The 20,871-nt window shown below is 31.6% G+C and overlaps 1 protein-coding gene across 1 annotated transcript in view; it reads left to right on the forward strand.

Moving 5' to 3' along the window:
- The window catches only part of LOC115888661, a 53,920-nt gene extending 35,990 nt beyond the window's left edge, over positions 1 to 17,930 (forward strand). The window contains exons 4-8 of the mRNA XM_030908441.1: positions 4,923 to 5,142; positions 8,068 to 8,208; positions 12,806 to 12,958; positions 13,028 to 13,169; positions 17,158 to 17,930. Of these exons, the coding sequence (XP_030764301.1) occupies positions 4,923 to 5,142; positions 8,068 to 8,208; positions 12,806 to 12,958; positions 13,028 to 13,167 (654 nt within the window). The 3' untranslated portion in view covers positions 13,168 to 13,169; positions 17,158 to 17,930. The remainder of the gene's footprint in view (positions 1 to 4,922; positions 5,143 to 8,067; positions 8,209 to 12,805; positions 12,959 to 13,027; positions 13,170 to 17,157) is intronic.
- Positions 17,931 to 20,871: the final 2,941 nt, after the last annotated feature.

The following is a 20,871-nucleotide window of genomic DNA, read 5'->3' on the forward strand; positions in this document are numbered from 1 at the left end:
CTATTTGTATTTCATCATTGGGTTTAAGTAAAATATCAGTTTTTGGTACTTACCCATATGATAAGTTACGTGTTATAATATTAGCATAGAATGCACACATTTATTTATCTAACTACTTGTAGTTTTCATTAATAATTATTTATATTTTTCGACCACTTACATATTCCAAGAATAGTGATTTTTTTTTAGTTAATTATAGTGACAAAATTAACATATGACAGCAAATTACTGTACTAGGGTCAAGCAAATGACATTTAGGGCTTGACCTCGTCAAAATTATTGTCGACTGTTTGACGCAATTTTTTTTGCGATCTTACGGTATTTTTAATTAATAGTTCGTACATATTATAGTCTTATCAGTTCTTGTGATTCTAGCTAGATTTCTGAGAAGGAATTTCTGCTTATCTGTTAAGATTTTTATTAGACCGTTCACAGCCACATAATCCTTATGTAATTTTAGTGAGACGATTTTCAATGCTGAATTGAGGAAAATAACAGCACACGTATTTGAATTGGAAAAAAATCTTGTTTGAACATAGATAAGTTTGATAAGAGTATTATTGGTGTAAAGCACAATAATAGTAAAATAACTTTGAAACCACTCACTATGAAGTTTCTAGGAAATGGGAGAAATAGAATTAAAGACTGTTCAGAGCCATATTTCACCGATATGTCATCGTTATTTGTCAAATAGGAGTTTTAGAGTGCGTCTGAGATTGGTTCATATTGTTTAGAAGACGACTGTGTAAATAATAATGTCTTAATTAACAAATTGCAATACTATGGATTCAGGGGAGTGCCGCTCGAATGGCTCAAGTCATATCTTGGCAACAGAAGGCTTACCAGGGTTTTAGTACTTGACCCTATTTTGTTTCTGGTGTTTATCAGCGACATTAGCGGTAAAATCTGCCTCTTTGCGAACGATACTAGTTTCACTCGGAGGGGCCCAGATGTTACGGCACTATATAATACTATATCCAGTGACTTACATCACTAAATTTAGGTGCGATTCTAATCTCCTATGCCCCAACCTATTAAAAACTAAAGTTTTGTCATATAAAAGTACTATACAACCTTTTGTACTTAATAACACCACTATTAACGTCGTGGACTCTATGAAATTCTTAGGACTTGTTGTAGACAACTCGTGAAAATGGACACATCGAAGCTTTATCAAAGAAACTAAGCGCTGCCTGTTTTGCGCTAAGATCAGTTTCTAAGGAACTGAACTTATCAACCTCTAGAATAGTCTATTATGCCCTTTTTGTGTCACATCTTCGTTATGCTCTTCCATTCTGGGGTACTTGCTGCGCGACAAAATTTGATCGTATTTTCAAACTTCAAAAGAGAGCAGTTCGATATTTATTGGGACTGAACAGTAGAACTCACTGCCAGAATTTCTTTAAAAGTTTCAAAATACTGACTCTTCCTTCTTTATTCATTTTTGAATCCGTTATTATTATACTATTACGCGAAAAGCAACTTTTTTTCAAAGCCTACCATGACTTCATTGAATCATCTCTCATTTACTTGTTCACTGTTACTAATGTCTTAATTATTAGATCTGGTATTATGGTATTCTGGTATTTCGTCGATTTTAAAATAAACTAACTGTTTCTATCTTATTTTTTTGTTAGAATGGGCATAATTAAGAGGGCTACTGATACCGTGTTGTCAAAATAAGGTAATTAAGTGCTTATTTTTTGGTATTTATTATAATTTTGCTAATATCTTCGGTTTGAAAGAAGATATCAAGATGCGGTTTTCGCAGAGTTTTTAAGCTTTACTATCAGCTAAAATTACATATACAGTAAAACCCCGGTTATCCGAGGTAACGTGGGGGACATCCTCCTCGGATAACCGAAAACTCGGATAATCCGGATTTATTAAAAAATAAGCACCAATACATACTTTAAACGGTTTATTAACATTTTTAACATGTAAATACATAAGTACCTACATATGTAGATACAATCTACATTATAAAACAGTGAAATAAGTATCTATGCGCTGCTGTTTCATATTGCATCTTCTTTTTCTCGCTGCCATGTTTCTCCATCTGTTAAGAAGAAGCAAATCTGTTGGGGTTGCCTCTGATTGTTGTTCGATATACTTCAGAGCTGTTTCCAGAGAAGCAAAACCTTGATGGGTAATCTTAGTGGCTTAAGGCTGTTCATCCACCTCTTCGTCATAGTTATCGTCATCTGATTTTTCGAAGAAAGACGTTCGCTGAGAAACGCATTCGCTATTTCTTCAATGTTCATTTCTTCTTCTAAATCATCTGCTGTAACCCATTCATCAACGTCTTGTCTTGTCACATTTTTGCAACCTTTCAAGTTTTGCATTAATTCTAATAAACTTTCTTCTTCTCCTCTCTCGTTTAAATTTGTACAGGACATTTCTCCGCGGCTTTTCCATTTCAAAGCCAATTCATTTAATGGAATATCATCTTCACTGTCATTATAGTCCTCAATATCAATAACTTTCGACCAAGATTTTTGAATAGTGGAACCGCGTACAGAATCCCAAGCTTGGCTTACCCAGTAAATAACATTTTTTAGTGTAATCTTTCTTATCCCAGTGATAATATCCTCTTTTTTTTCTGTGCATTCTAGTAGATGTTCAAGATATAAACGCCTATATTTTTTTTTATCTTTTCGAGGACGCCCTGGTCCATTGGTTGCATTATACTGGTTACATTTGGAGGAAAGAAATTTACAATTTCGCCCACGTGGAGTCCTCCAGGGTGAGAGGGGGCATTGTCCCCCCCAACAAAATTGCTTTAATAGGGAGGCTGGTTCTCTTCAAAAATTTAGTCACAGATGGCACGAACTCTTCTTTAAACCAGTTAGTAAATAACGTCGCATCCATCCATGCACTCTTCTGACTTTTGTAATAAACTGGTAGGGCTTTGGGTGAGATGACTTTTAACGCTCTTGGATGTGCAGACTTGCCAATCACCATAAGTGGAATTTTGTGATTATCAGATGCATTGGAACATGTCATTATGGTTAATCTTTCCTTACTTCTTTTGTGCCCAGGAGCTGATTTTTCCTGTCGAGATGCCAATGTTTTTGATGGAAGCATTTTATAATTCAAACCACTTTCGTCACAGTTATAAATTTGATCACATGTATACCTACAATATTTGATTAGCTTTTTAAAGTCCTGTTTAAATTTTTCAATTGATGACACATCAGCAGAAAGTTTTTCTCCATATATAGTCAGTTGTCGTACACCGTACCGTTTTTTCCAGCGGTCAAGCCATCCAGAACTGCCGGTAAACCTATCTGTCTCTGGAAATTGTTTACTAATCATTATTGCTTTCTGCTGCAAAATGGGACCTGACAGAGGCACACCTTTTGATCTTTAATGAGTAAACCACGTAAGCTTCGTTATCTTTTTCATAGTCGCCTTTTTTCATTAATTTTCTTCTTGAAGACGAAGAGTGCTATTTTAGTGCTGTTTCTGTTCCAAAAATTCTGTTCCTGAAAATTTAAACAAAGCAGTTGGTATACACTTCACTAGAACTCCACCCAGATAAATCATGCGAGTACATACGTATACTACTTCTCCCTAGTGAACGCAATAACGAACTGCATTCACTCAAATTTACATGCTGAAAGAGTCCAAAAATATAAATAAGGGGAACCACTCACACCGGCCAAGGGGATTTCCCGTCGGTCCCAACGATTTTAAACGGAAATATGTAAATATACATATACATTACAGAGCATAGACGCGCGACCTCGGATAATCAGGGTCTTTAGATTGCATCGGTTAATCCAGAGCTCTGATAATTGCGACTCGGATAATCGGGGTTCTACTGTACTATTGCATTTATTTATTTTTTTTTGAAAAAACGCACAATGTTTGTTAAATTGTAAGACAACGCCTCCTAGCGTCTAGGTTCAAAAGCTTATTATTATTGTTTATATGGTACAATATAGAGTAAGAAACGCTCTTTTAAACGAGCCCTCGTTTGTTGGATTCCGATCATCCAGTCCAGAGTTATTAATATTTAAATAAAAACAGATCTAACCTTCCCCCACCACTTTATTTTGGTAGATAGGGGAAAATGGCTCTAACAAAAAATATTCAAAATTTACTGAAGATTATGAAGCTATTACTTATAGTACACCTTATCTAGGCAAAATTGTGTAAAAACTCCATTTTCATATTTTTTGTTGCAGTTGCGCCCCCTAGCGGTTGTTCTACAAACTTGACAATAATTTCCAGCAATTTCTCATAGCCCCTTTAGTTACAAATATTTTTTTCCGTAAACCCTACGGCTAATAGTTTCCGAGATACAGCCGAGAGCTATTCTTAGTGGGACACCCGGTACAATAAAGCGTTTTAATTTAAAAAAAATATATTTTGTAGAATTATTAATTCTGAAAAATAAGAAAATGTTGTGAAATGAGGAAGAATAAATTCCAAGAAAAACTGCGAATATGAAACGGAACAACATTTCTGGGTTTACTTATAGTTAAGATTTCTACAAAGTCCTTACGAGATTATTTTATTTCTGTTAATACCATAATAATAAAAATAAATAATATAGATAAAAAAATATCGTCAACGAGATACAATATAATAATGAAAATATAAACCTAAGTCCGTTAACAGTACAGTTAAAATTGTTTAGATAAAACTTTAAGTGTAGCTATTGTCAAAAAGAACAATACAAATAAAGATAAATCTCGAAATATTTGCATTTATTTTAAATTTGTTTTAAAAACACAACAAAATGAAGTGATTATCTGAATTTTACTGAAAATTTGTAAAAATCACCCAACGAATTGAAAAATTATACCGTATGTCTACCTAAGTATTTTATTCTAGGAGCTACAGATATCCGACGCACTATTGCCGAACCCTGTATAGGAGTAATAATAATAAGTTTTTATTATCCATTTCAGACGCCTCTTCAATTAGCTGTCATTCACAATTCTTCGCCCGAGATTGTCGACGTTCTGCTTAACTTCGGAGCCGATGTTGGTGAAGCGGATGGAGAAGGAAACACCATTTTACACATGGGTGCCAGATTTGGTCGCCACCAAATTTTAAAAGTCATTCTGTCCCATCCTGTATTTAGTTCGGTTAACAATCGTCCCCTAATCGACAGTTTTAATTTTGACGGTAATATCTTCCTTCGTATAGTGTGAATATACCGATCTGGTCATCGGAATTGCGTGGCCTGGATTTTAACGTGTAAGACAGCGACGTAGACAGCTTAAATTAAAAATTAAATGTATTGAAAAGAGATAAAAGTTGGGTTGATACATTTCTTCTACGCGGTATTGCCGGATTTCGCATCAAAATTCAAACCGCACAAGTAGGCGTTTACGAAAAATGTTGCATCTAGGGTTGGAACCGTATTTTTCACAATTAGTTACTTATTTTACTACAGCTGTAATAGATTATATTTAGCTTAGATAATATTATCTTCATTTCAGTAGTATATGTCAAGGTTTTTAAAATTGTTTTTTTTTCTACCGCATTTTCCTACCCAAGTAGCATTTTCACGACTTGCGACCACATGTTTACTAATCACAACGTTGGATTAGTTACAAAAAATAGTTAGCTCCCTACCTTGGGTATTAAAATAAATTTAAACGTTTTTATAACGTTGTGCCGACGTTGGACTAGTACTACAGCAAAGTAGGAAGCTTCTGCGACGTCGAATAAACGTTGTCTTGTAACCTTTTTGCTTAAGTGATCTTTAGGTGATTCGGACAACGTAGTTACAACGTTGGACAATATAAAGTTTTCCGACGTCAGTTTCAGGACCTATTCCAACGTTATGCAAACGTCGTCTGTTTTACTAATTCCAACGTTGTTTAGATTTCCTTATTCTTACGTTGGTAGGACGTCGAGTCACTACCTTTTTGCAACTGTATTGAACCATAACCTTAAATCTTAAATTTTCACTTCATTGTTCTGTTCAGTCAGACAGTTCAGTGCTGTTTTTGTTTTTATAAAAAAAACTTAATTAAAATGGGACATAAGAAAGGTACATAAAAAACTAAATTTAAATATATATCGACATATATTACCGATAGTTTATCCACTCCCTCGTTTATTTAGATTATAGAGGGCGGCACAAGCTAGATTCTAGGATGACTAAATTAGGCAATCTTGCGACTAGTATACTACCTGTTAAGGCCGAACTGCGACTTTATTAGTCCAGTATGCGACTACTCGAACTACTCCATCTTAATCTCCAAAACAACAAAGTGAAAACCGCCATGTTGTTAAATAAGAAAATATTTCGTTCCTAAAATAGCAATTCCTGCTTTTTGAATCCATTAACTTGAAATATTTGACCCTAAAAAACACGCGGAAACAATTTTTTCGACTGCGAATAAATTATTTTCATTTTACTAAAAAAAAATTCAAGAAAATTTTTAAAACTTCTTTAATTTTAAGGCCCATTAGTATTTTTCAAAGTAGAAACAATACATTTATCAATAAAGTTGTTGGCGTTTAACTTTTTTGCCTTGGGTATCGAGTTACAGAGTCGGTTAAAGCGTTTCACTAATTATGATCTTCAAACATCCTCCACACTTAAATACTTTTCTTTTGTTTTCCTTCACTGCCATCTGACATATGTCTCTAACTAAATCGTAAAAATAATATTTTTACTATAATTATCCCAATTTAATATAAAACGCGACTTAGACGCCATATTAGTTTTGTATTTCTGTGAATTAGGATTTTAAACAACGTTGCAGTTTGTACTAAATTAGGCTTCTAGCCAACGTCGGTATCCAACGTCGTTTCGACCCAAAAATTATTCTCCAAACTAGTGCAGACTAGGGTTGGCACGAGGTTGTGCCGACGTTGCGCCCCGACGTTTGGTCACGTGACACAACGTTGTCCCGACGTCCAAATGCTGCTTGGGTACACACGTTAAAAACCGGCAACACTGTATGTAGGTTTTTATTTTTCCTCTGTCTGTCAACCGGTCATTTATATTTATTTATCTCTGTCGCATGCATTAAAATACAGACCACGCAGATGAACTGTCCAGGATGGTATATAACGGGTGCGTCTCAAAAGTGGCTCACCCCTATAACTTTTTTATTTGTTCAGATAAAAAAACGAGATTTTGTATATTCGTGTATGACATAAATTAGGATAGATTGACGTATTCAGTTGTTTTTGGTCACTCCCTGTTTCACCGGAAATGACTAAAACTTTTGATTTTTCAATGGCACCCTCGATATATTTCTACTTAATTCGATATAAAATGACACTCTGAATAGAATGACATATCATATGTCAACTTTTGACATTTTCGCATACGGTTTATTTAAAATTGCAACATGCGGTTCATAACGACAGTTTTACTCGAAATACCAAGTGTGTGGTATCAAATTATTCGTAAAAAAATGCTTTTCCTAAATATGCTAATGAGTCACCCTTGTTCCTTGGAAAAATTGAGATATGATTAAAACTACGATTTGGGCATCTTTTAACCGGCCAGGACAAGACACGAAAAACATTAGACCATCAAATCTATTTTTCCAAGGCTCCTTGATTAAAAATTAATGTTTTTAACACAGCTCTTGATTGAAATTTAAAACACGATTTGTTTTTAAACGAAAATGTCAAAAGTTGATACATTGATATGTCATTCTATTCAGAGTGTCATTTTACATCGAATAAAGTAAAATTATACCGAGGGTGCCATTAAAAATCAAAAGTTGTAGTCATTTCCGGTGAAACACGAAGTGATAAAAAACAATTGAATACGTCAATCAATCCTAATTTATTTCATATACATACTAACATACCAAATCTCGTTTTTTTTATTAGAAAAAATAAAAAAGTTATAGTGGTGACCCTTTTTCGAGACGCACCCGGTATATACATAGTGTGAACCAGCCATATGTGAATACTGTATGATCGAGAAAAAACGGCGTTAGCGTTGTCTGTGAAATGAAGATCGCTGTCATTTTATATGTTAATTTATATGGAAAATGTCATCGATCGTCATTTCCCAGCCAACCGGACGCCGTTTTTTTTTGATCATACGGTACTTATTCGAAATTCTTTTAGGATTGACACCGTTGATGATTTGTTGCTTGGCCAGTTGGACAGAGGGCGTTTATCTGTTCGTCAATCACAGAGCGGAAGTCAACCTAAGAGATCAGACGTCAGGACGCACAGCACTGTTTCATGCATCCGAAGCGCACAGTGGTAAGCTATGCCCACTGGGGTCAGAACCGGGAAATCCCAGTACTGAAAGGGAATTCCCGGTTGTTAACCGGGACTCGAAATTATTAATTCCCGGTTCTTTCGGTACTTTCGGGGCTCGGTAATAACCTTGTTTATATATTCTTAAAGTTGGTCAACCTCTCGACAAAATGTGCTGCCTCTGGTGAACAAATCGTAAAGCTTTAAAAGAATGAAGCATGTGATTAGGGGCGGAGTCAAAAATATCGATTATTTGCGGTATTTCCCTCAGAGTAATGTAATAATATAGCTGGGATTTTTGCGAACTATAATAGGGCTCAGCTGATTAAGAAATTTAAACAAAACTATTATTTCATTGTTGATTTTCGATTATTTTTACTGTTATTTTAAGGATTCTAAACCGTATTTAACAAAGAAATAACAATTTTCAATATGTTGGTACATTAATGCTAATTACTGGTAATTATTAATACTTAAAAAAAGTTACATACACTTACTTTATTTCGATTTGACCCAGGGCTATAAAATTTTATTTCATTCTTCGATCGTTTTATTCTAAATTGAGGTTTTACGTTTTTAAGATAATTTTTTTTTGAAAACAAAACGTTTATACATTCTTGATTAATTTTTTTCTTAATTAAAAATACAACTTGGCACTTGTTTCAATAATATTATTTGACATTTAAATAAATATTATGTACTTAATACACCATTTAAATCTTTATTACACGAAATAAATCTTTCTTAGCGTAAAACATGGTCAGAGTCAAATTTGCTTTAACTTTGTACCATATGAAAAAAAACGGCGTCCAGTTGGCAGGGAAATGACGATCGACGACATTTCCGACGGTCGACGATATTTCCCACATAAATTTACATATAAAATGACAGCGATCTTCATTTCATAGCCATCGCTGACGCCGTTTATTTTCGATCAAGAATTATAAAAACTGAAAATATCATTATGTTTTAACTCACAAAGCCCGTTAAACCATAAAACTTTCTAGTATATTGTTTTATTAGGAGTAAAAATGACACTTTTCACAAAAGTCATTTTTACTCCGAATAGAACATGCTATTTTTTCAAACGCCACAAATAATGTTTTAAACAATTTCAAACGTTCCAAATAATATAAAAATATTTAAAACTCATACCTTGTAAGTAATTATCATGATACAAAAAAACAAGGTATGATATTGCGCAGGTTGGTCACCACGTCACAGGTGATAAACGGCAATATTGGTCGGCAAGCTCCACGCGTCAATTTGACACATAATAAATGTGTATAATGTGTCATAACTTTTCAAATGTCCAGCTCGATGATTTTACATAACTTTAGGGGTTATTTAATTCTTCCCTATTTTAGGTCTTTTTTTATTAGTGGCAATTGAACAATACGGATATTTTGTTGTATGGCATATGACGTCACAGGCGATATGCGCAAACTGAACGAAATTGGAGACCCTATCGACCATACCTTGTTTTCAAGTTTTCTTTGTACCATGAGTAATTATATATCGAGAAACTATGGTTACGGCTCGTTGAATTTGAGACTTATGTCATTTTAATAATATATTTTCATACTTTTATGCTTAGGCGTAAAGTGCTTTACTTTTATGCCTAGGCGTTAAAATGACTTTTTTATATTGTCAATCACGTCGCAAAAATTAATACTTTTGTGACGTTTGAAAAAAAAATAATATTTTGAAACTAACTGGTATATTTTTCTGCCACAACAAAGTTATTATACAGTGATAAATGATAAGATCATATTGAAATACGCTACTGGGTAAAAAAAATTCATTAGGAATATATCTGCGTGTAGTGGTATTTTTTCTATAGATATCAAATTCCAGGCAATTATTAGTATTTCTAATAACTAATACATCTAGAAATGGTAATCTGTCGTTGTTCTCAATTTCATGTGTAAATTTAATGGAAGGAAAACGATTATTTAATTTAGAAATAAAATTATCTATGGTGTCTGAATGTGTGTCAAAAACAGCAAAAATATCATCCACATACCTAAACCATACTCTTGGAAAATACTCAAACTGATTCTTAGCTTCCACTTCAAACCTGCTCATGAATAAATTAGCCAAAAATGGAAACAATGGATTACCCATTGCTGTACCTTCCCGCTGTTCAAAAAAGTTGTTATTAAATTGAAAACAATTTTGTTTCATACATACCGATGTAAGCTCAATATATTCAATCACAGTTTTGTTGTCGAGACCAATTGCGTTCAGTAATTCCTTCAAGTAGCCCAAAGTATGTGGAATTGGAACACTTGGGAACAACGAAGATACATCAAAGGAGACCAAAATTTCACCTTCACGCAATGTTATATTTTTAATTTTATTAATGAATTCAATATTATTTTTAACTGAGAAAGAAGGTTCATGATTAGGTAAATTTTCGAACTCCCTTGATAACCATTTTGCCAAATTATAAGTCGGAGAACCTACAGCCGGTTTATGAATTTTTGGCAACGCATAGAATTTTGGTAATGAGGGATTGGATACTTGCAATTTTCTCTTTAAAGAAAAATCAATAAGGTTGTTGCATTCTTTTAAAGTTTTTTTAACATCTGTTACCATCTTAGACAAAGGATTCTTTTTCAAATTTATGTAAGGACCCCTATCGATTAAGTTTTTAACCTTATCGTAATAGTTTTTTTTTTATCCAATATAACAACTTTATTTCCCTTATCAGCTTTTAGGTAGAAACAATCTTTGTTTTGCAAACTCTTGACAATCTTGTGCTCATTGTTAGATTTTAATGATTTACTTGAAACGATATTTTTTGATAACTGATTTCTACAAGCCTCTCTTGTAAATAACTTTAGAAGCCTTGGGTAAGTGCTGAATAGCAGTTTCAACACCCACGACGATTTCCTCCAAAGCGCTACCAGAGTTGGGCAATGCAAACTTTAAACCTTTGTTTAATAAACTGAGCTCTTGTTTATCAAAAGTCTGCGAAGAAAGATTCTCTACAGTATATTTGCTGGATCTGTGTCTATAAAAGGAATGCGGACAAAAAACATTTAAATAAACAGCAATATATTTTATACGTCGACTTGACGAGTACGTCACCGCAAATCGCTCCGCCCACTCATTTTATTGGCCATTTGCAAATTTGTCGAATTTTTATTGATGGGACGCGTCGTCTAATTTTTTACGAAAAACTTCAAGGGGATATCGTTTCCCCTCTCACTGATACCCCGTAGCTACAGAACGGACAGACGTACTGTACTATGTTTATGTCTCTCTGGAAAACATGTTTGTTTTTAGAGCTTTTTAATTTTTTAAACTTATTATTCAAAATGGACATTTTCTTTTTGACAAATTTTGAATTGATAACCACAGACATATTCCTCTAAAAGAGACACCAACATTCATACTCTACATTAGTTAGCTTATAAGTAAGTTTTTTGTAAAGTCCATATGCTTCAATTTCAAGCATACTTCGTTTACTATACAGAAATTTGATTTCTAAATCAAGCCATTTTTGTTTTGCAATTTTCTCTACCTTATCACTAACGTTACTTTTTGGAATATCAACTTTAATAAAACTAGGATAAACTGGATTGGCTTTGCATGATTTAAGAAACCAAATATCTGCTCCTAATAACCTAATCTTAGTACTAAACTTACGATAAAGATTCAGTTCCGTTGACCGTGAAGCCATCGAAGATTACAGTTGAGGGTTGGAGCCTTTGATGTTACACAGCAAAATAAACACTAAATCACCACAATACACCAAAACACTTTTACTTTTACACTCGACGCGCGTTTCGCTAACCATGTTAGCATCATCAGCAGATGATTATACTTCTAACTGTTACGCTCGGTGGGTTCTGACTCGGTTGGCTAGATATTGCCACGCCCACTATGTGCCCACTGAGCGAGTATATAAACGCTCCAACTGTAGATTGTATTTTAGTTTATAATCATCTGCTGATGATGCTAACATGGTTAGCGAAACGCGCGTCCAGTGTAAAAGTAAAAGTGTTTTGGTGTATTGTGGTGATTTAGTGTTTATTTTGCTATATCTAATTGTTCTTGCTTCTTTTCTCTTTTGAAGTTCCTATAATATTTATTTTGTTATGTTTTAATAGATATTTGCATTTCTAATTCAATATTTTTTATCAAATTTTATGTTGTTTGATGTAAAATTTAGGTTACCTATATTTTTTCTTTACTTGTGTTTATGTTAATTTTTTCATGACTGATTACTGAATAATTTGATATTATTTTCATTAAAAATCTCAATTTTTTATCCATTTTAATTTGAAAAACCATCTCTTGCTTTCTGATTGATGAACTGTGCCCCACCATTGAACAAAAATTAGTCAGCACGAAAAAAAACGGGGAATCCCGCTACAGAAATTCCCGGTTCCGCAAACCCTAATGCCCATATATCAAATTTTAGTTTTATACATATTTTATATCGTTTTTATACTTTACATACATTTTGCTGGATAAACTTGAATAAATATTGTGGTTTTTGACACTGATGCATAAACACACGTGGGATTTTTTTTTATTATTTGTCAGTTTACTTATTATAAACTAAAATATTTTTTTTTGTTTGCAGAGGAAATCGTTCGGTTTTTACTAAATAACAGGGCGGATCCGAAAATAAAGAATTTCTTCGGTACCAGTCCCCACGATGCAATGTATGAATTAGACGAGATACCTTTTGAAATCAAAAATTTAATATTTGGAAAAACTAAGAAACGTACGATAGGTAAGTGCCTTTATTTTCAAACACGTACATATTTCTAATATTTTTTTATTTTCTTTTTGATTATTTCAGAAGCTGAGATGAACCCTGCAAGGACCGCAAAAGCTGTTAAAACCCTAAAAACCTTTTCCAAGTTACAAAAAGTGGAATCTAGTAGATCGGTTCTAGTGCCTATTATTAAGACCTACAATAAAACAAGTCAAGTGAAATAACGGTATGTATTATTATATATTTATACAGGGCGTTTCAAAAAACATGTGCCATCTCTGGTGGGGAGATTCCTCACGTAAAAATAAGATTTATTTTTCATATCAACATAGGTTGGATTCTGCTTTGTTTCGTAGCTATAGGCTGTTAAAGTCTTGCGTTATACAGGGTGTTTCAAAACAAATGCGAAAAACTTCAGGGGGTGATTCCTTGTTCAAAATAAAGGGTAGTTTGCTTTATAAACGTTGGGTCAAAAGTCAACCATTAGGGAGATATTGCGGTACAAAGATGGCGAAAAAATAATGTTTTTATTTTTATCTTGAAAACGAAAAGAGATAGACTAATGAAATTTTACGGAAGTATTACTGTTATGCAAAAACACTTTCTGGTAATTTTTTCACTTTTTTAAAATGAGTGGAAGGGGTTGAAATAAACTACCCCTATCATTCTTGTTAATGAAATTTAAAGAAAAATCTTATCAAAGACATGCAAAAAAAAATAATTTTAATAGTTTAGTTTATTTAGAAACTTTTTTATCTCTTGTGTTTTTTTGATAAAACTCACCGATTTGAAATTAAAAAATAAAATGTAAAGCATTACATGTCAGGACAAAAAACATTTTTAGCTAAAGAATCTAGTGGGCAGCTGTAATTTTTTTAGGAAAAAATCTAGTTGGCCGCTGTCACTTTTTAGGATGTTTCTAATATTGTTTTATTTGAGATTAATTTTTGATTTTTATTTTGGCAATACGTTATTATCTAGATTATTATTATCATTATTATCACTAGATTCTTAATCTAAAAATATTTTTAGTCGACATGTAATGTTTTACATTTTATTTTTTAATTTCAAATCGGTGAGTTTTATAAAAAAAAATACAAGAGATAAAAAAGTTTCTAAACAAACTAAACTATCCAAATTAATTTTTTTGCATGTGTTTGATAAGATTTGTCTTTAAATTTCGTTAACAAGAATGATAGGGGTAGTTTATTTCAACCCCTTCCACTTATTTTAAAAAAGTAAAAAAATTACCTGAAAGTGTGTTTTCATAACAGTAATGCTTCCATAAAATTTCATTAGTCTATCTCTTTTCGTTTTCAAGATAAAAAATAAAAACATTATTTTTCCGCCATCTTTGTACCGCGATATCTCCCTAATGGTTGACTTTTGACCCAACGTTTATAAAGCAAACTACCCTTTATTTTGAACAAGGAATCACCTCCTAAAGTTTTTCGCATTTGTTTTGAAACACCCTGTATATGATAGAGAGATGTATGATATGATAAAGAGATGAGAATTTTATTTGCTGGGGAACAGTAAGACTCAATATTTCGTGTTACATAATTTTTTTCAGACACAATAGGGAGATAGCAGATATTCGTCTTGCAGAAATAAGAAATAAAAATATACAGGGTTGTTCACCACATACGACACGGAGTATTGTAGCTAAACGATGAGATTTTTACAAATTGTAAGTTTTGGGTTCGATGAAGGACTATTAGAGGTACAATTTAAAAATAATTTTACAAGATACAGAGTGTCCCAAATAATTAAAAAATATCAAAGTTGTATTTTTTTAAATGAAACACCCTGTATATTATTACATTTTTAGTTTCTACGATTAAAATAAAGGTAAATTTGATTAAGGTTTATTATACTTAAACCTTGCAGTAAAAATTTTAAGGCTTCATTTCTCCAAGGGTATCAAAGTTTTTAATACTAAATATTTACTGAAGTTTATTTATTGATCAGTTATTGTGTTGCAATAATAAAAATAATACTACCTTATACAGAGTGTCTAAAAATTTATTTTAAATAATTATTAGCTTCAAACGGCAATAACTTGTTTAATTTAAACGGAACACCTTGTATATTTTACGAGAATCAGATGCACAATTTAATTGTCTATCAAATTATATTATACCATTTTTTACCTATCTCTTTAAGTTTCCATAGAAAATGCATTTTCTTGTAATTTAGAACTTATTTATCAATATACCCATGGAATATTGACATTTTAGATTATTTTTAAAGATGTACCAAATTTTTAAAGAGTACAGATACTAAAATTGTCGATATAATTTGTTTATTTTATTAAAAAATAAAAAAAAAATGTTTAAATATTTGTTAAAGGGGACCAATTAATATGATTCCAGTATTCAAACTACATTAACTGACTGTTTGCGTTGATTAATAATAATTGCTCCAAATACTAAAAAACTGAATTTTGTATGGGTATTAGACAGTGTGATAAAAAGAAACACCTTAAAAATGATTTTTTAATAAATACTTATTTATAACAACAGAGACTTTAATTTTGATAACTTATTATTATATTGATTTCTGACTCAAATCCACATTTATTTAGAATAATTTATTAATGAACACAATTAAGTATGTAATTAATTAGTATATGGGCGGAAATAATGGTGTTATATTTAATTAATGGTATACTCTTTTATAAAGATTTAAATAGTTTTCTTTTTGCATACAAATGGGCTAGTAATATTATCGTTTTGCTAAAAACGATAATATTACTAGCCTGTACATTTTTGTACATTTGTTGCTTTAAAAACAATCTAAAATGTCAATATTCCATGGGTATATTGATAAATAGGGTCTAAATTATAAGAAAATACATTTTCTACGAAAACTTGAAGGGATAGGTAAAAAATGGTATAATACAATTTGATAGACAATTAAATTGTGCATCTGATTCTCCTAAAATATTCAGGGCGTCCCATTTAAATTAAAGAAGTTATTGGCGTTTAAAGCTAGAAATTATTTAAAATAAATTTTTAGACACTCTGTATAAGGTAGTATTATTTTTATTATTGCAACACAATAACTGATTAATATGTAAACTTCAGTAAATATTTAGTATTAAAAACATTGATACCCTTGGAGAAATGAAGCCTTAAAATTTTTACTGCAATTTCCCAAAATTGAAAATATTTCAAAAACGGTAAGGTTTAAGTATAATAAACCTTCATCGAACCCAAAACTTGAAATTTGTAAAAATATAATCGTTTAGCTACAATACTCCGTGTCGTATGTGGTGAACAACCCTGTAGTTCTGGAGATAGCAACCTTTATTGTTTGAAATTTTGAAAATGGAATTGAATATTACCCAAACAGATTTAGAAATAATGAATTAAATTTAAAAAATATGATATTCATAACCATATATTTAGAATATCGTCGGTCTAGAAGCAAAACATACCAGTCCAAAAACGAATAAATTTTTAAAGAACTGAAGTAGCAGCATTTTGGACTTAATGAATATGAAAATAATTTAAAAATTAAACTTATACTTTTTGGAAGATATGGTAGAATCCTTCCATGCTTATCTTAATTTTTATATAACGGTAGTAGACCGAGCTTGAAAAACTGCGTGATTTTATTAAATTTTTATTACTTTTCTCCTTATTTTTTTAATTTTTATAAAAATTATGTATCATTTACGTGGAAAAACGTTGAAAAAAATTAAACTGATTAGGTATTATGGAAATTCTTGTACAACTAAGTAATGTTATTTACATACATTATTATTATTTAAACTACGAATAGCACGCCTATGAATTGCTCATATATAGAGAATTTCGTTCATTATTTATTCTTAACAATATTTGCTTTTGCATTGCATTGGTTTACCTTGCATTAGGGTAGTTCCCTGATTTCTATACAGGGTGAGTCTTACATAAGTGCAAATATTTTCAGGGCTGGTAAATCTCGATAAAAGAAACATAATATTTTCTCTTTATCGTTTTTTCAAATAAATCCAAAACAACCGAGTTATTTCACTTTTAAAATTTCCAATTTTTTAATAAAAAAATAGTTATAAAATAAAATTGAACTCATAATACATATCTATTTTTGATACAACGTTCCCCAAAAATAAATTCTTGAGCATTCTTCGTCGCTAGGTGCTCTACAAAATACATAGCTGTTTTTCAAGAATTAAGATTTTAATGTTTTTTTTCTTTTGATTCTAGAAATTTCCAACGTTGTTGAAGAAGATGAAAATACATGAGGCTCAAGAAGAACGAGCCACTGGAGTGGATTGAGTGTGGTATAAGATCTTGCCATAAAATGAAGAATTTTAGAAAATGCGAGAGCCATGAAAAGTAAACCGAATTCAAAATCTTCTTATCTGCTACAATAGAACAACTATTAAACTGCGTTCAGATTCTCGAAATTACTGGTTTCAATTAGCGTAGAAGTTTGTTAAAATTAGTGGTAGTAATTATCAATTAATAGAAAAAGTTAACAAACTTTTTCCCGCTAATTATACTTCAAAATTTACGAGCCTTGTCATTTTGGCCTTTGATTATATCATACCTACGTCAAATTGAAAATCAAAAAAAAATCATCCGTAGTTGGAAATGACAAGAATAGTTCGATTCATATACTTCCTATACTGTCAGTTTTTTGACGTCATCTAGGGACCTAGTTGAATTTCGCGAAGATTTTAGATAGTGACAGCAAGTGACAGTGACGTTTTCGTTTGACCTATCCTAGAAACGGCGTATCGGCGTAACGAACCTTTAATAGATTTCCAGTAATTCTATTGGCTGAAATTTTTGACAGATGAATTTTTCAGCCAATAGAATTGCTGGAAATCGATTCAAGGCCGTTACGCTGTTTCTAGGATAGTGTGACTGCACCCTGAGTAACATAAGAAACGATTTGACGCGATCGAACAGTCCTTTAGAATATACAGGGTGGTCCGAACTGTATTCCGGAAATTTCAGCAGCATATTCTGCAGATAAAAATAAGCGAAAAAGTTCGTATAAATGTATGTACAGAAATGCTTAATTTCGGAGATACAGGGTGTAGAAATATCATTTTTATTTCGATTTTTTCCAAATAATTTCTGAAATAACGCTAATATCTGGATGAAATTTTTTTTGACATGAGAAATTTGATTTTGATGTCAATATGACACCTAATTGTAGGGAGCGCCACCTACATGCGTTTTAACTGTTTCGAAGAGTAATAACTTTTTGTCTGTATCTGTATAAACAAGTGAAAAAATATACATTTCCATGATTTCTCACATAAAAAATGTCTCTTGGTAAAAATAGCTACGAGTAACTGTTCTCGAAATATTTAGAATGGAAATAGTTAATACATATAATTATTAACAAAAAATAAACATGCTGAGTAGATAGTTATTTGACGGAAATGATAAATTTGGAAACTTTTTAATTTTTTAAATTAATCATAAATTTTTCTTCCAAAAAATTATGATAAAACAGTTTCTGTTGAACTTTTGGCAGAAAATCATTTCAAATTTATGATTTCATTCTAATATAGTCTATAAAATGAATAACTTTGAATTTTGACCGTTATTTTTTACCAGCATAGCAAATATAAAATCCCTCTATCCAAAAAGTTACTGATATTCTTTAAAATGAGTGCCTGCACGAATCAGATAGGTAACTCTTTTTACTTTCGTGAAATAGAAAAGGAAAATAATAAAACAAGTGACAGTTCTTCCTCTTGTAAAAATTAACGCGAAATGCCATAATTGACAAAAGTAAAATAATCTAAATATTAGACCAATGCCGCCTCTAATAGAACAGCCACGGAGCGAGATTTATGACTTCACGCTAGTTAGATACCACGGATTAATAAATATGTTGTAGAATACATGGAAAACATAATTATTCCTCGTATTTTTGGTTTGTATTTTAAAATGATATAGTTTACATGAAATATACATAATATAAGTTAATAAATACAATATATACCTATTTATAGTAATAAATATTTTGACAAATAAACTGTGAACCATACAAATGCAGCAAATGTTTTACAATATACAAATAATGAATAGGTAATAGGTACATAAGATAATGTGTAAAATGTAAAATATATTTTAATTTTTGGGGTTTGAAAATCGATCTAATTTAACAAAAAAACATTCAATATCTACTAGTGATATATTATTATTTGCATTCACAATATTTATATGTATATTTTGCAAGCATCAATGTTCAAAAAATAATATTTGCAAATAATACAATATCATAGAAAAGAAGGCGTCAGCGATGGCTATGAATAAAGATCGCTGTCATTTTATATGTAAAATTATTCTAAAATTTTTGATTTTCTTGGGATTTAGGTTCGGGAAAAACGCTGATTAAGTTTTCATTTCGTTTTTCATTATTTTTTTTGGTTTAAAAAAACTTTACAGCTAACGTTTATAGCCTTCATCAGTGTTGTGTCATATGAAAAAAATAGTGTCGAATATAATCCAAAAAATTACATATACGAGGAATAATTATGTTTTCCATGTATTCTACAACATAATTAATCAGTACTATCTAATTAGCGTGGCGTCATAAATCTCGCTCCGAGGCTGTTCTATTAGAGACGGCATTGCAACAGCATGGCCGCAAGTTGCTAACCTAATAAAATTTACACTAGAAAAGCCCGCGGGAACTGTCAAATTCAAAGTTATTCGTTTCACAGAATATAACAACTATTTAGTCAATTATGTCAATGATGACAGGTATTGATTTCAATTCCAAGTATCTCGAGAATCATTACTGGTACCTAGCGATTTTTACCCAGAGTTTTTTTACGTAAAAAATGTTGTAAATATATACTTTTTAACTCAGTAGTTTTATACAGGTACAGACAAAAAGTTATTACTCTTCGAACCAGTTAAAAAATATGTAGGTGGCGTCCTCTACAAGTAGGAGTCATATTGACATCAAAATCAAATTTTTCATGTCAAAGCACCAATTTTCATCCAAATATCGATATTAGTCATGATGCACAAGGTATGATATTGCGCAGGTTGGTCACTACGTCACAGGTGATAAACGGCACCATTGGTCGGCAAGCTCTGCGCGCCAATTTCAAATTGTCAAACAGATTGTGTCATCTGTGAAATTTGATTGTGTCAAAATGTGAAAATAATTTTTCAAATGTCAAGCTCGATGTCAAAACATAACTTTTGGGGTTATGTCCTAATTCTTCCCGTATGGCGTATGACGTCACAGGTGGTATGCGCAAACTTAACGATATTGGAGCCGCTATCGATCATACCTTGTTTTCTTAGTACCATGGATATTAGTTAAGAAATTATTTGGAAAAAATCGAAATAAAAATGAAACTTCTACACTCTGTATCTTTCAAACTAAGCATTTTATGAGACATACATTTATACAAACTTTTTTACTTATTTTTATCTGCAGAATATTTATTGCTGCCGAAGGAATACAGTTCGGACCACCCTGTATATAGTCCTTGGGAAATAAAAAGTTTATTGTTTTATAACCTAATTATTTGGCTTTCTCTATGGATACAACTGACTATACCGCAAGCTGTTGCTAGGATATTTTATTAATTTTAATCCATGTATTTTTTTAATCCATTGCGAATGATCGTAAATTTTTAAGTGTAAATTATAATTGAAACCAATAATTTTGCTTTAAATTTTGAGAATGTAATATTTGCTAGACGGTAGGTTATGTTCTTTAGCGGTAAAGATATCAATAAGTACTACAAGTTTTCAATTGTATTATATTTGTTTGATTATTTTGAAAGGAGTTAGATAGTCTACAAAATGAATAACTTTGAATTTTGACCGTTATTTTTTACCAACATGGCAAATATAAAATCCCTCTGTCAAAAAAGTTACTGATATTCTTTAAGTATTCTTTAAATTGAGTGCCTGAACGAATCAGATAGG

The sequence above is a fragment of the Sitophilus oryzae genome, unplaced genomic scaffold (genome assembly GCF_002938485.1).
Source record: "Sitophilus oryzae breed Bouriz unplaced genomic scaffold, Soryzae_2.0 scaffold_806_pilon_pilon, whole genome shotgun sequence".
NCBI classification, from domain to species: domain Eukaryota; kingdom Metazoa; phylum Arthropoda; class Insecta; order Coleoptera; family Curculionidae; genus Sitophilus; species Sitophilus oryzae.